This window comes from Xenopus tropicalis, chromosome 9, assembly GCF_000004195.4.
Source record: "Xenopus tropicalis strain Nigerian chromosome 9, UCB_Xtro_10.0, whole genome shotgun sequence".
In the NCBI taxonomy this organism is placed as follows: domain Eukaryota; kingdom Metazoa; phylum Chordata; class Amphibia; order Anura; family Pipidae; genus Xenopus; species Xenopus tropicalis.
The window spans coordinates 72,589,222-72,603,774 of record NC_030685.2 but is presented as its reverse complement, the minus strand read 5'-3'; the positions used below and the strand labels follow the sequence as shown (position 1 = coordinate 72,603,774).

Below are 14,553 nucleotides of genomic sequence, written 5' to 3'. Positions count from 1 at the left end.
TGGAAAAAGAGACAACATTGCCTTCTAGCATTTAAGTGCTTCCATCCATTAGAAAATCCTGTATCTTGTTCAGATGTGATGTGATTAAAATTGGGGGGAAAAATATGTTGGTCCAGGAAATTGCTGCCAAGATGGTTTTTACGCTTATGGAACAAATACATTTTGACCTTCCCTCTTGTTGCTCTGGATACCTGCATCTTTTCTACAGTGAGTATTGGATTGTAACTTAAAATACATTGATGCCTCTGGTGATCTTAAAATAGGTAAGTAAGAATAGGAGTCACCTTTATGATCTCCCCAGGTACTGCTCTACTTTACCTTCCTGCAATAGTAAGAGAGGCAAGATTGCAACACTGCTCTGCAGAACAACATGACACGTGCTTACATTCCAACATCACCTGCAGTTGTAAAGGCCAGGCTTCTGTTGCTGCTGATAATGAAAGGTCATACCTATTTCTTTACCAGGCATTGGACCTTACTGGATTCTTCTAAAGGAGCTGTGACAATATAACTGGGCTATGAAATGAACATGGGAACAATGGAGTCTTTGTGCAAGGCTGAAGGTGAAATAAGTAATAATCTTGTAGGAACAAAGCAATGGACAAAGTGTTGAGGATGGTCCAACCTAAACAGTGATCACTGGTTAGTAATAATAAATCTGTTTGTAAGGACTCGGTGTCAACTCTCATCCTATGCATATTTGTTGATGAGTGACAAACGCATAATATCTAAATGAAAGTCTCTTTATATATCTCTATTTATCTATCAATCAATCTATTTATCCATCTATCATCTATTATTTATCTATCTATCTCATACATGTCAAACACAAGGCCCGCCAGGCCTTGCAATGTGGCCCGCACCGCGCTGTCATCACTGCACGCACGCGCAAAAACATACCTTCTTCGTCAGCGCCAGCGGCTCCTTCTCTCTTATGCCGCGGCAACAGGCCCTTTTATAAGGTTGCACCCGTGCGTATGACGTCACACGTCAGCGACGAGGCGCAACCTTATAGTAGTGCCTGTTGCCGCGGCATAAGAGAGAAGGAGCCGCCGACATCACTGGTCTGTTGGGGGTACTTTCTGTGGGGGCTCTGTGTGTGCGGGCTGGCTACTGTCTATGGGGGGTACTGTGTATGATGAGGCAATTGGGGGTACTTATTTTTGGGGGCACTGTTTATGGGGGCAATTGGGGGTACTTTGTATGGGGGCACTGTGTGTGGGGTCTACTGTCTATGGGGGGTATTGTGTATGAGGCAATTGGGGGCACTGTGTGTGGGGGCTACTGTCTATGGGGGGTACTGTGTATGAGGCAATTGGGGGCACTTTGTGTGGGGGCTACTGTCTATGGAGGGTACTGTTTATGGGGGCAATTGGGGGTACTTTGTATGGGGGTTCAGTAAACCATTCGGCCCGCGATTTAGGCTGGATTTTAGATTTTGGCCCCTTCTCTGATTGAGTTCGACACCCCTGATCTATCTAGTTATCTATATATCTAGTTATCTATCTATTATCTATCTATCTATCTATCTAGGTATCTATTATCTATCTATCTATCTATATATATATATACCTAGTTATCTATTATCTATCTATCTATCTATCTATCTATCTATCTATCTATCTATCTATCATCTATCTATCTATCTATCTAGTTATCTATTATCTATCTATGTATCTATCTATCTGTCTATCTAGTTATCTATCTACTATCTATCTATCTATCTATCTATCTATCTATCTATCTACCTGCCTATCATCTATCATCAGTATCCCTAGATATCTATTATTTATCTATCTATCTAGTTATCTATATATCTAGTTATCTATCTATCTGTCTATCTAGTTATCTATCTACTATCTATCTATCTATCTATCTAGGTATCATCTATCTATCTATCTATCTAGTTATCTATCTACTATCTATCTATCTCTCTAGTTATCTATCTATCTATCTATCTATCTATCATATATCTGTCTATCATCTATCCTCAGTATCCCTAGATAGTAATGGGGCACACAAAGGATTGATAAGTTGACCCATGAGTACACTATTACACTCTATGGATATGTTTTACCCTTATGGGAGTACAAGGACAGTTATGAATAGAAGTGCATGTGCTACTTGCTTATGGATCGTCACTTTTTTCCAAGATTAGAAAAATACGAATTCATCCAAAGTGAAAGAATTTAAGAGAAAGTCTTTTAGGATTTACACAGTTTAGACAAATTATATCCCACTATCATTTCTCATAAACAATATCCTTAAGAGTTTCTGATTTCCAGGCCAGGTTCATCCCAGCTCAGTGCTAGATTAAACTTGTGTTTGCTTAATAGTGTCTGCATGAAGAAAAAGATAAGTAAATTATCTCCATTATCATAAAACCTATTACTAGCTACAGAATAAAAATAAGGGTAATAATTGCTTGTTCAGGCGAGATAAGTTCCCTGTCTGATACACAGGGATATAGTGTTGGAAATGGGAAGTTGTAGCATATAAACCTACTGTATATTGTTTAAACTTGCATAGAGTTGTGCAATAGGCCACAAGGGTCTAACCCAGGGATCCCCAACCTTTTATACTCGTGAGCCACATTCAAATGGAAAAAGTGTTGGGGAGCAACACAAGCATGGAAAAAGTTCCTAGGGGTGCAAATAAGAGCTACAATTGGCTATTTGGTAGCCCCTATGTGGACTGGCAGCCAACAGAAGGCTCTGTTTGGCTTTACACTGGGTTTTATGCAACCAAAACTCACCCCTAAGCCAGAAATTCAAAAATGGGTACCTACGTTGAGGCCACTGGGAGCAACATCCAAGGGATTGGGGAGTAACAGGATGCTCACAAAGCACTGGTTGGGGATCACTGGTTTAACCCATAAGCCAATAACAGCACTCATTTCCTTACCTCTCGCAACTTTCATGAAACACATCAAAGCAAATGGGTGTTTTTTGTGGTGACTTTTTCCAAGCCGCATAACTTTTTTTTAATATTGGTGTTTTTTCATGGCTTCACTAGAAGCAGGTCTTTTTGCTGTGGATCCAGACAGAATTGATGCTATATTGGATCCAGTTATTCATAGCAACCCTATTCACATAACAAATGTGCAAACAAATACAAACATGCACTGGAACACAACTTCATGAATGCTAATTTTACCAATTTAAGATCATTGCTTAGTGCATCGATTGGGAGAGCTTAAAACAAAGAACATTGATTTTAAACAATTACTGTAGTCAATGGTGTTCCCATAGGAAAAAGTTTTACAACATTAGTGACCAACATGTGCGGCTAAATTGGTCCTTAATATAAGGAAGTCAATAGAAAGGGCACTGAAAATATGGCACTTTAAAAAAAACCCCAGGGGATCACAGTACATTTACTCTACGTCCAGAGTTGTTCAGCTGAGTCGGCAACCGCCATCTTTGTCTGTGTCTGGTTTCAGGCTCACTGGTCAGAAACCAGAACAAGATCAGTTTCCAGTGTGCATGTACCTGCTTGCTTGAGAATGGGTGTCAGTGAAACATTCTTTTTAAGAGGTTCTGAATTGGGGCACGTTTATTTAATGTGTTCATTAATGATTTGAAGGATGTCATTCAAAGCAGTGTATGTTTTCCGAAGACACAGAGTATCTAGAACAATTAAAATATCTACAGTTAGTATTAGTGGTTGTTTATATAGTTTATGTATGTGAGTGTATAGATTGGTAAGTATAGGTTGTGTGCTGGGTTTACTTGGATGGGTTGAACTTGATGGACTCTGGTCTTTTTTCAACCCTATGTAACTATCTAACTAACTATCTAACTATTTATGAAGTTTCTTGACAAACTGGCGATTTTACCTGGCTGATGATATTCATTGTTGCTAAATTATTTCTTCTGTGCATAAGTTGTTAAATGTTCAGGCTACTTGAACCTTTTTGAAGCTCCATCATACTTGGACATGCAGTGACATTGTGGTCTCCTCTATTCAAAAGGGACATTATTAAAGTACAGATAATCCAGGGAGGAGCAACTAAATGCCTAAAGACTATGGAAGTCACAATGGCAGGGAAAAGATTGTTTACATTGGAGAAGTGGCACATTAGAAATTACTTAATCACTATTTATAATGATATCAAGGAACCATACAATACGTTCTCTGTTGCCTTTTTCAATAGTAAATCTTTTTAGGGAACAGAAGGATATCCACTCAGAATAGAAGAAAGGAGATACCGTCTTTATGAGGATGAGGGGGTTTTGTTTTACGGTGAGGATGGTAAAGTTTTATCCCCAGTGCGGTTGTATTTACAGATACAATACATAAGATGATTTCGAGAAAAGAGTGAATGCCTTTTTAGCAAGTGAAACTGAATGTAGTAAAAGGATGGGCAAGCCTGAGGGGTGGTTATGGTAAGGACTGGTTTGAAGGCTCATTTTCATTTATGGCAAGCTTGAAAGACCATAATGGTAAGGTTTGGTTTAAAGTCTCATTCAAAGGAGAACTAAACCCTAAATGAATATGGCTACAAATGCCATATTTTATATACTGTACTTACTGCACCAGCCTAATGTTTAAGCATCTCAATAGCAGCAATGATCCAGGACTTTAAACTTGTTACAGGAGCTCCCCATCTTGGAAAGTGTCTCACATTTTCAAGCAGAAAATCAGGTTTGCCTGTTATAAAAGCTGGTGCTAGAGGGATGATTATTAAATTCTGATGCTAATTATACTTCCATATAGTAATTATCTGTATTAATGACTAATTAGACTTATATTGTGACATTTATATTCTATATACACAGTATATTGTGTGTCGGTCCATAAGCTCAGGTAATTGATGGCAGCACAGAATATGTGCAGAGAATCAGCAGAAAAGAAGCTGGGGGGCTACTGGGGGCATCTTTGGAGGCACAGATCTTCCCCGCTAAAGGGTTGTGGTTGCCTTGGGCTGGGACAGAAGCTTAAAACATAATGTACAAGAATTCTGCCCTACTTCTTTAGTTAGGCTTTAGTTCTCCTTTAAAGTTACGAAAAGGCTGAAGGACAATCCTAGTAAGGTTTGGTTTGAATTCTCATTTAAGGTGATGGTAAGTCTGTGGGACAGTTATGGCAATGTTTGTTTTGAAGGCTCAATTTCATTGTTATGGATAGTCTTATAACTACTCTACAAATGTGAAATGTATAACAAAACAATAGAACATATATTGCAAAAGGAAAGAAAAGAAATCCTTTTGGGGAGGCGATTGGTAGGAGTCAATCATAAGCAGTGGTTCTTTATCTGCTTTAAAATAATGACAATGACACAAGTCTCTTTGGATTTACAAGCACAGATTAGTAGCTGGATCCAAAAAATTTCCAGTCATGTTCCGGGAAAGCTGAGTAATATTATGTTGTGCCGTTCCAAGAAAGGTGTTAACATACAGACTTTCCTTGGAGTGAAAAATTGATTGAGATGCTTTCCTAGTTAAACAAACTGTATTTAAGCTCAGCCCATGTCCAGACGAAGAATGTGGCCGGCTGCCAGAAGACTTATTCTATGAAGTACACCAAAGGGCAGAATAAATGTTAAAAGTATCAACATTTAGCTCTCTGTCCCACTGAAGGCAGATAACAGTTCAAGGAGACCAGACTCATTGTGCATGAAAAAAACAGTCATAGGTTATAATGAAACCATAAAATAATGAATCCACTGACTGTTCCATTAAGAAACTCGATAAGTCATAGAAGCTTGATGAATATAAGTTTAAAAAAACATATTCAACCCATAGGAGCTGATTTATCAACGGGCAACTTTGATTTTTTTTCCATGATTCCAGATTTTTTGCTCAAAAACTTGAAATTTGAATTATGGCTTCCAAAGCTCGAATGATTATTATTTATTAAGTGCAAAAAAAATCAAAAACTTGAAAGTAAAACTTTGGCATCTAAAAGCTTTATATGGAAGTCAATGGGCATTGTCCTAGGCAAAATGTAAGCAATATTTTCAACTCAAATTTTTTTGAAAGTTTGACCCTTCGAAAATGATAAGTACAAATACAATACAAATTCAATACATTCAAGTTTTTTCATGGCTTAATTTGATTTCATTTTTTTTATATTCTCATTTTTAAATCAAAAGGCAAACATTCGAGTTTGGAAAATTCTCTAAAAGTTAACTTGTTCCAGAACTAACAGTCTAATCATGTTTATTTGTAGTGCACTCAGAAAATGATTGCTAAAATGGATGTAGACTTTAAAGGAACAGTAACACCAAAAAATGAAAGTGTAAAAAACTAACTAAAATATAATGTGCTGCTGCCCTGCACTGGTAAAAGTTGTGTGTTTACTTCAGAAAGTCTTCTATAATTTATATAAATAAGCTGCTGTGTAGCCATGGGGGCAGCCATTCAAAGGAGAAAAGGCACAGGCACATAGCAGATAACAGATAAAACACTATTGTATTCTACAGAACTTATCTGTTATCTGCTATGTAACCTGTGCCTTTTCTCCTTTTTTCCAGCTTGAATGGCTGCCCCCGTGGCTACACAGCAGCTTATTATATAAATTATAGTAGTGTTACTGTAGCAAACACACCAATTTTACCAGTGCAGGGCAACAGTACATTATATTTTCATTACTTTAAAGCTCTTTTATTTTTTGGTGTTACTGTTCCTTTAATGAAACCATAATGCAGCACATTTCCTCTTTGTGCCGTTTTTGTATTCTATGCAGTAAACCATTTCTTCTTTAAAATTCATCTAATTCTTTTGGAAATCATTTTTTACTTCTAAAGGTTTGAGGAGCAACACTTAGTTGGACCCAACAAATGTATCCGTGCCCATGTGTTGTTTGGAAGAGATATATTGATGATATTGTGTTGTTTGGAACAGATATATTGATGATATTGTGTTGTTTGGAACAGATATATTGATGATATTATGTTGTTTGGAAGAGAGATATTGATGATATTGTGTTGTTTGGAACAGATATATTGATGATAATGTGTTGTTTGGAACAGATATATTGATGATATTGTGTTGTTTGGAACAGATATATTGATAATATTGTGTTGTTTGGAAGAGATATATTGATGATATTGTGTTATTTGGAACAGATATATTGATGATAATGTGTTGTTTGGAACAGATACATTGATGATATTGTGTTGTTTGGAACAGATATATTGATGATATTGTGTTGTTTGGAACAGATATATTGATGATATTGTGTTGTTTGGAAGAGATATATTGATGATATTGTGTTATTTGGAACAGATATATTGATGATAATGTGTTGTTTGGAACAGATACATTGATGATATTGTGTTGTTTGGAACAGATATATTGATGATATTGTGTTGTTTGGAATAGATATATTGATGATATTTTGACGGCTAATATCTACAATTTCTCAAAAACAAAAAAACAACTACAATTCTTATAATTAAATGCAACAGCCCTATATTGAGTATAAGCCAAATTACCAAATATAAATGGTTGTACTTCAGATACCAGACCTCTCAATACATTTAAAAAAATATGTCAACCCTTTTTAGAGCAAACATAGTAAAATATTACTCAAATGGCCACAGGCCAAAGTCACTAACAAAAACAAACTAAAAAAAACAACTAAACAAATAAACATACACACCACATAATTAAGTGTAGTATATACATTCATATGTACTATAGGTAACAGTAAGTAAAGACAATATTTGCACTTTGAACATTATGTGAAATAATCCCATTGCAGTCCTAAACTCTGGGGTTACTATATCAACATAGAAAGGTGTAATGGGAGCAATCGGCATAAAGGGAACAAGTTACATGTATATATTGGAGGGCTTATTTGCATCCACAAGTGCAATAAACAAAGTGCAATTTTGAGTGCAATCAGCATGTTTTTTTCCCAGAATGCAAAGTTTTGCCCCCCCCCCCCCGAAATCATGTGTTCTATTGGAACTACTTCTGGAAGAAAGGCAAGCATTAGTATGAGTTTTTGCATAGGCAATCAGCCCAATAAAAGCTGAAGTGGTGCTGCCATTGGATTCTGAAAGAGTGGGAACATGTTTTCTGCAGTGATAATTTGTCCTTACTAACTGGCAGTCAAATGGATGAATCTGGGTTTGGTAAGTGCCAGGAAAATGCTCTGTACCTCAGAGTGTAATGCTATGGTAGTTTGGTGGTAGTTGAATTACAGGCTCACTCTATACTTCGTTTCACAGTAAAATACAATTATATTCTTTAGAACTGAAGGTTTGCTGCTTTATTGCATCAGTTTGGGGAAGGGCCTTTCTTGTTTTAGCATTATAAATTCCCAGCGCACAAAGGGAGGTCCATACAGAATTGGTTGGCTAAGCTTGCAATGTAAGAACTTGACTGACTTGCACAAAGCCCTGAACTCTACAGAGCTCAATAACCGTGGGATGGAATGGAATTCTGACTGCGAGCCAGGCCCAATGACTCAACATCACTGCCCAACCTCATGAAAGCTTGTGGTCTGTTTAAGCAATAAAGATAAGACAAACTTCAAACTACTGTTCTTGATTTGGGAATAGGATGTTAGAATAGCAGGTATCTTGTTATGCTTAGTAATATAGTGTACATTATATGGTAAATATAAGTCCAATATCTCAATCATAAACCAAGGGTATTAATTTATGGTTGGTCCTCTCTTTGCTGCAATAACAGCCTTTACTCTTCTGGGAACGCTTTCCACTAGATGTTGTAACACTATTGGTAGAATTTGCTTCCATTCATGCATAAGAGATTGGGCTAATGCTGGGCGATAGGCATGGCTCACATCAGTGTTTCAATGCATCCCATAGGGTCAGTTGGGTTGGTCAGCACCAAAATAGGCTCCATTTCACTGGGTTCATGTCCCACTGTGTTCACCTCACAGGGCAATTAATCCTGAAGATATGGACAGCACTCTAACCTCAAATCTTCTTATAATAAAATGCCTTTATTCACATAATTGGCACAGCTGTCTGTGCCAATCATGTGAATAAAGGCATTTATTATACGAAGACTGAAGGTTGGAGTGCTGTCCATGACTTCAGGGCTCAGTGCAGGTCAGGTTCTTCCCATCTCAGCAAAACCTTTGTGTATGGACCTCATTTTTTGCATGGGGCATTATTGTGCTGAAAGCCTTCCTCAGACTCTTGACACATAGGAAGCATGGAATTGTCATTGTGTGATGGGCGGGACTTAAATGGCCAATTCCAATAATCGGAAGGGGCATCCACATACTTTTGGCCATTTAATGTATTTGCTGTAGCTATTCTCTGAATGATAGCAAGGTGACTAACTCAATACACATGATGCTGACCCTACCTTGGCTGAATAAGTGTCTTTGTGGTGGTCATCTCATTAATCTAGTTAGTGTCAGACACCAACTGCCAGTGGTTGGGTTCCAACATGCCGGGTAGTTGCTGACATCATATGACATCATGTTGCTGACATCATATGACATCATTAAATTTTAATTAGACTAAAATATTAAATGAATAAATAAACATCTTATTCTATATATGTATGTAAATGTGTGATATAAATACCATTTTTTTGTCTTTTCTCTTATTATTGAATTATTAAGTTGTGAACACTGTGAGGAGATGGTTCCAGCACTGCATAACAGGTGTATTTCCTTAATAATACATTAACTGTATCATCTATACACTGAATGTTTAATCCAATAGGCAATTATCTTTTCCTATAATTTAGCTCAATATATAATTCATCATATAAAATGCCTCAGGCTAGCTTCTATCATCTTGCCTCCTTTATTAACTGTGATGTGATTAATAAGGTTTGAAGATGTGAGATGCGGCACATATGCTCATCTCAAGCTCAGCCTTAGCCGGAATGGCAATGTTCCCGGGTAAAATGAGTTGAGCGGGAAATTTACTATGCATGTCGGTAAAAATATGAAAGCCGAGAGAGATCAGATAGCCAGGCTTCATTATATGCCAACAAAGAATATTCTGTTCATCTCAGCAAGTCTTTGCATATCTCTTTTGCACCATATGTGCATTCAAATGCGCTTATTTAAAGGCATGACTAATACCAGACAGATATTGAAGATCTTATGATGACAACTCTTCTGTTCATTAATAAAAGCGCACCTCCGGGCAGAATTATACCATTACTGAATAAAATCTATCTGGCAGCCCGACTTCTACTGTTTCTGTGGATCAGATGAAATTGTTATGAGTAATCTCAGCAATGTTCACTGTTAACTGATTTCTTGCCACTGTAGGCTGGTGAATAATAGTGTTTATATTATTCTATATATTTAAATTGAAGCTAGAAATAGTGTCTTGTATATCTGTCGAGTCAATGGCCTGTTGAGTCAATAGTAATTTTTATCTATTATCAGTTTGACAAGCTACTGGAAATGAAGCACAATGGGGGAGTCTCTTTAGAAATATACAGATATGCTGTATGCTGAAACTTTTTATTGGAACCATCTGTAAGAAAAATAGTTTATACTCCCATCTATATAACACCCCATATATTAAAATATTATAGGTAGTGGTCATATTTTTTTTACCCATGGGCTTACAGTCTAAACTACTGTGGTAACTAGTGAGGTACAGCTATGACAACATGGGTCTCTGTGGGTTATTTAGGAAGATAAGAGAATTGCACAAAAAGTGAGGTCTGTAAAGATATGGGTAGTGTTATAGTGCTGTAGAGGTAATTTCTGGCAATGGAAAGGACCATGTGTTCAGTTGGAGTATCTGTAATAGGCAAAGGGACAAGGATGGAGTCAGCAAGTGCCTTGGTAGTGTCCCTTGATGGAAGGGTAAAATGTAATCCTCCATTTGTGCTGTCAGAAAAGGAGAAAATGGGGGTAGATGAGGAAAGTAAATCAGAGGTTTATGTGGAAAAAAACATATAAGGGATGTGTTTTGGGGAGAAAGGATAATTGGGTCATGTGATATTATGTAAGTTAAAAAAGATATGTGTAGTTATCTGCAGGAAGTGAAACACCATGGATACATACGCGCCAGTATATGAAATGACTCTTGTATATAGAATGGTGATCACCATCCTTGATAGAATAGATTAGAAGTGATACATTCATGGATTTCTAATGATCAAAAATAGATATTTATAATTATGGCATGGTGGCAGTACCAGGATCCAGCAAGTTCAAAGACATTGGAGCAGTATTATATGGTTGCTCCACTGTGGAAGTGAGAAGATGTTTGGTGGCGGCGGTAAATGAGCTGAAATGTCTTGTGGTCTGGAAATGGAAGAGAGAAAATATGTGGGTAGTCTTCTGGGAGTAGGGTGGTGGGTAGTGGAAGTGTAGTTTAAGTGTAAGTGAGGATTAAGTGTTACCCATGTGTTACCCATAGCATATCGAGCAAGCCAGCTGTCTGGAGCCCCTTTGTTTTTAGTGTTTGTGTCACTATATAATTTTACTTTACACGAGCTATGTCCAGTCTACGTTTCTGTAGGTGCCCAACCTGCAGCATAACAGCCACTATTCAACTTTAGTTCCTAGATCCAATGATGGTCTTCTGCTGTTAGTAGCTTTTAATAGTAACAGTTGAGGGGCTACATTGGCCAGATCAATAAAAATAGCTCTGGTGGTAGGGAAAGGAAGGATTATATAATTAGGGTATGGGGAAAAGAAGTAGATATAGAAAAAAAGATCATATAAAATCATGTCTCTCAATTGTCTCAGTTAATCACAGGTCTTGACTTGTATTCATAAAAGGGGAGGGGCTTACTGAAAAGAGGCATGTTAGGGCAGATCCTGGGTGTGGCTTAGGGAAATTGAGGGCTTGGCCAAAATGTTGTAATTTTTAAATGTTTGTATGAGAAGGAAGAATAGAAATTTGAGATATAAAGAAGAAAAGCTAATAGAAGGAAATGGTGATTGATATTGCACTGAAAGGTGAGGAAGTGATAGATGTTAAATGAGAAGTATATACATACTTTGTGATAATTATCCAGACTTACTACCCAGAATGATTGAGACTAGAAAGGTAACTGAAACATTAATACATAGAAAACTATGTTATAATTTTATTTTCTAGAGTGTGCAGCCTATTTTAAAGCGTTTGTACACAGAATCCTGTATGTTACAAACCACCGCACATATACTAAGAATAAAACAAAAAACACCAAAGAACGCAACAATTATTAAATAATCCCAACATTTCAGTGCCTTAAAAAAACATCAGATTGAAAGACAGTAAGAATAATAATACATTAAAATAAAACAGAAAAGTGAATATGAATAGTACAGAGCAGCGGCGACACTGTGATCCTGTATGCCTCTAGCAAGGGCTGGTCATCTAGTTGAGATATTAACTGGTTAATGAACAAGCAGACAGGAAGCCCCTGCAGAAAGAACAGGGTGAGGTCCTCGCTCTGAAACAATCACCATGTGACAAGCAAGAGTAATGAGGGAGCCTATGTACATTTCTGGATGCAGCAAGCCAACGTGTTCTTAGAACGGATTGGCCTCAAACAGCAACATTTAACAACAGTGCCGGCTGCATTGTCATGATTGCGGGTAAATCTCAGCTTGCTATTCTTATATCACATTGTTCATTTTACACAAAGCTGCTGGCATTCATTTTCTGGGACGCAGAGTTCCTGCTCCAACTAAACTTTGGCGCCCGAGAAAGGGGGAGAATGAATGACTTGTCCAAGGTCACACTGGGTTGCCAGAGGATTTGAACTCAGGCTTCTTGAGCTTCTCCAGGTTCTCTTACAAGAGTACACTAGAGTGAGAAATGCTCAGCATGTCATTTTTCTGGGGATCCCCTGAAGATAAAGTGGGAACCTGTGCAAATAATAAATAAACATGGCCACCTTGGACTGGTTTCTCAATTCCCAGTAGTATTCACCTGCACTAGACATGGTGGTGAACACTAGTGGGGGAATATGGCGGCAAGAGGTTTACTGGAGGACTTTTATGGACAATTGCAACATCATAGTAATTTATCCAGCTGCTTGTGTAATTAAAGCCAAAATGCTAAACAGGGCACTTAAAAATGAGAGGAACATGGTCTTGTCCGTCGGGCATCATGTGGTGCAGCTGAAGGTCAGCAATGCCTGAATCATCCCTCTCTGAATAATGTAATTTGAGGGCAGCGGGGACTGTAGTCTTCCCTCGACCACTGAGAACAAGACCAGGAGATGCTCCTTTACAGCAACGATATTTGCTACTTCAGCTAGTTAAGTGCTTGTAAAGACTCTAAGTCTGGCACGGCAAGGAAGAGGTTAATAAAAGTTCTAGTTCAGCATGTTTGTGGTGTTCCCTACACAGAAGAAGAGGCGCCAGTGACCTCAAAACGCTAACATATACAACATAGAACAATAGATCTGCCTTCATGGGGGGGGGGGGGGGGTGCTTGCAGGGATCGCCAGGACTGCACAACAATCCAATCCCACCAACCTAAACCAGAAAAGGGTGGGGGGTGAGAGAGGAGAGAGAAGCCTCTCACAGAATTGCCACAGGGTGCATGTGATTTTATTGATTTGGGCCACAAATAGCGATCGTCTGTCAGCAGATGGTAGAAACCAGTGTTTCGTCTGTGGTTGGAGAGTATCCTCTTGGGACACAGAGCTGCCAGTCCCTGTTCTGCTGTGCCGTGCCATCGACGGGGCATTGCAGCAGAGCAGATTCTGCAGGTCTGGTTCTAAAGAGGTTCTGCAGAGGCTCTGAGGTCTGCCTGCCCAAGGCTTGGGACTGCTTTATTCACCATTCTATTAAGTTTAAAAGCTACAGGGTCAGTAAGATTTCTTCCTATTGCCCGTACCCGTGACCAAAACCAGCACAGAAGGGCACTGGGGATAAAATCCTGTTGGAATAAGCATTCTGATTCCAGCAACCTGACTCCCTCCCTCTGATCCCCACCCCCTTGTAAAAGCTGCAGGATCACAGGTCTGTAGTAAGTGACAGCTAGTCTGCTCCGCATTGTGCTAAATGCAACCTCTCTCCAGCCTGTGAGCATCCGAGCAGTGCTGCAGTGCAAGAGGCATTAGCAGGGATGAGCATCGTACCTTAGCCTGGAGGTAGTGGGGGTAGTAGTAGGTGAACTGAGGGTACATCTGCTGTTTCCACACTTTTCCCATGAAGAAGGAAATATAAAGGTGCAGTGCAGTTCTGGGGACAGAGAAATCCCAGTTCCAAGTTGTGTTGCTCTGCTCTGTGGCTGTTCTCTTCCAGTGAAGTGTTTCTCTGCCAATGCAAACCTCACCCAGAGAGAGAGCGAGAGCGAGAGAGAGAGGCGGCTGCCCACCCTGCCCCCTCCCTGCCAGCCAGAGTGAGTGGGGCTCTCTGAGGAGTTTCTCCAGCACCCTGGGCTTGACAGCAGGTAGAACAGGCTGATTCCTTGCAGCAAGCAATGGGGAAACAATCAATAAAGACTTTACTGCTGCAGCTCTCGGCTCAGTGACAGACACAAGAGAAAAAATTCTGGCAGGGGGGGGGGGGCTGATGATAATGGGGGCAGGGAAAGAGGAGTGGCCATTTTAATAATAAACCCAAAAGGATTTGAGGTGTGTGTATCATGCAAGTAAGACACTGCTTGATATGTCTGCTGGGCTGGTTAGCCTGTATTTA

The 14,553-nt window shown here is 38.9% G+C and overlaps 1 protein-coding gene across 1 annotated transcript in view; it reads right to left on the bottom strand.

Annotated features, from left to right (window-relative positions):
* rbms1 (RNA binding motif, single stranded interacting protein 1) overlaps positions 1-14,097 on the bottom strand; it is a 222,984-nt gene extending 208,887 nt beyond the window's left edge. The window contains 1 exon segment of the mRNA NM_001097163.1: positions 13,992-14,097. Within this exon segment, the coding sequence (NP_001090632.1) occupies positions 13,992-14,063 (72 nt within the window). The 5' untranslated portion in view covers positions 14,064-14,097.
* Between the last annotated feature and the right edge of the window lie 456 nt (positions 14,098-14,553).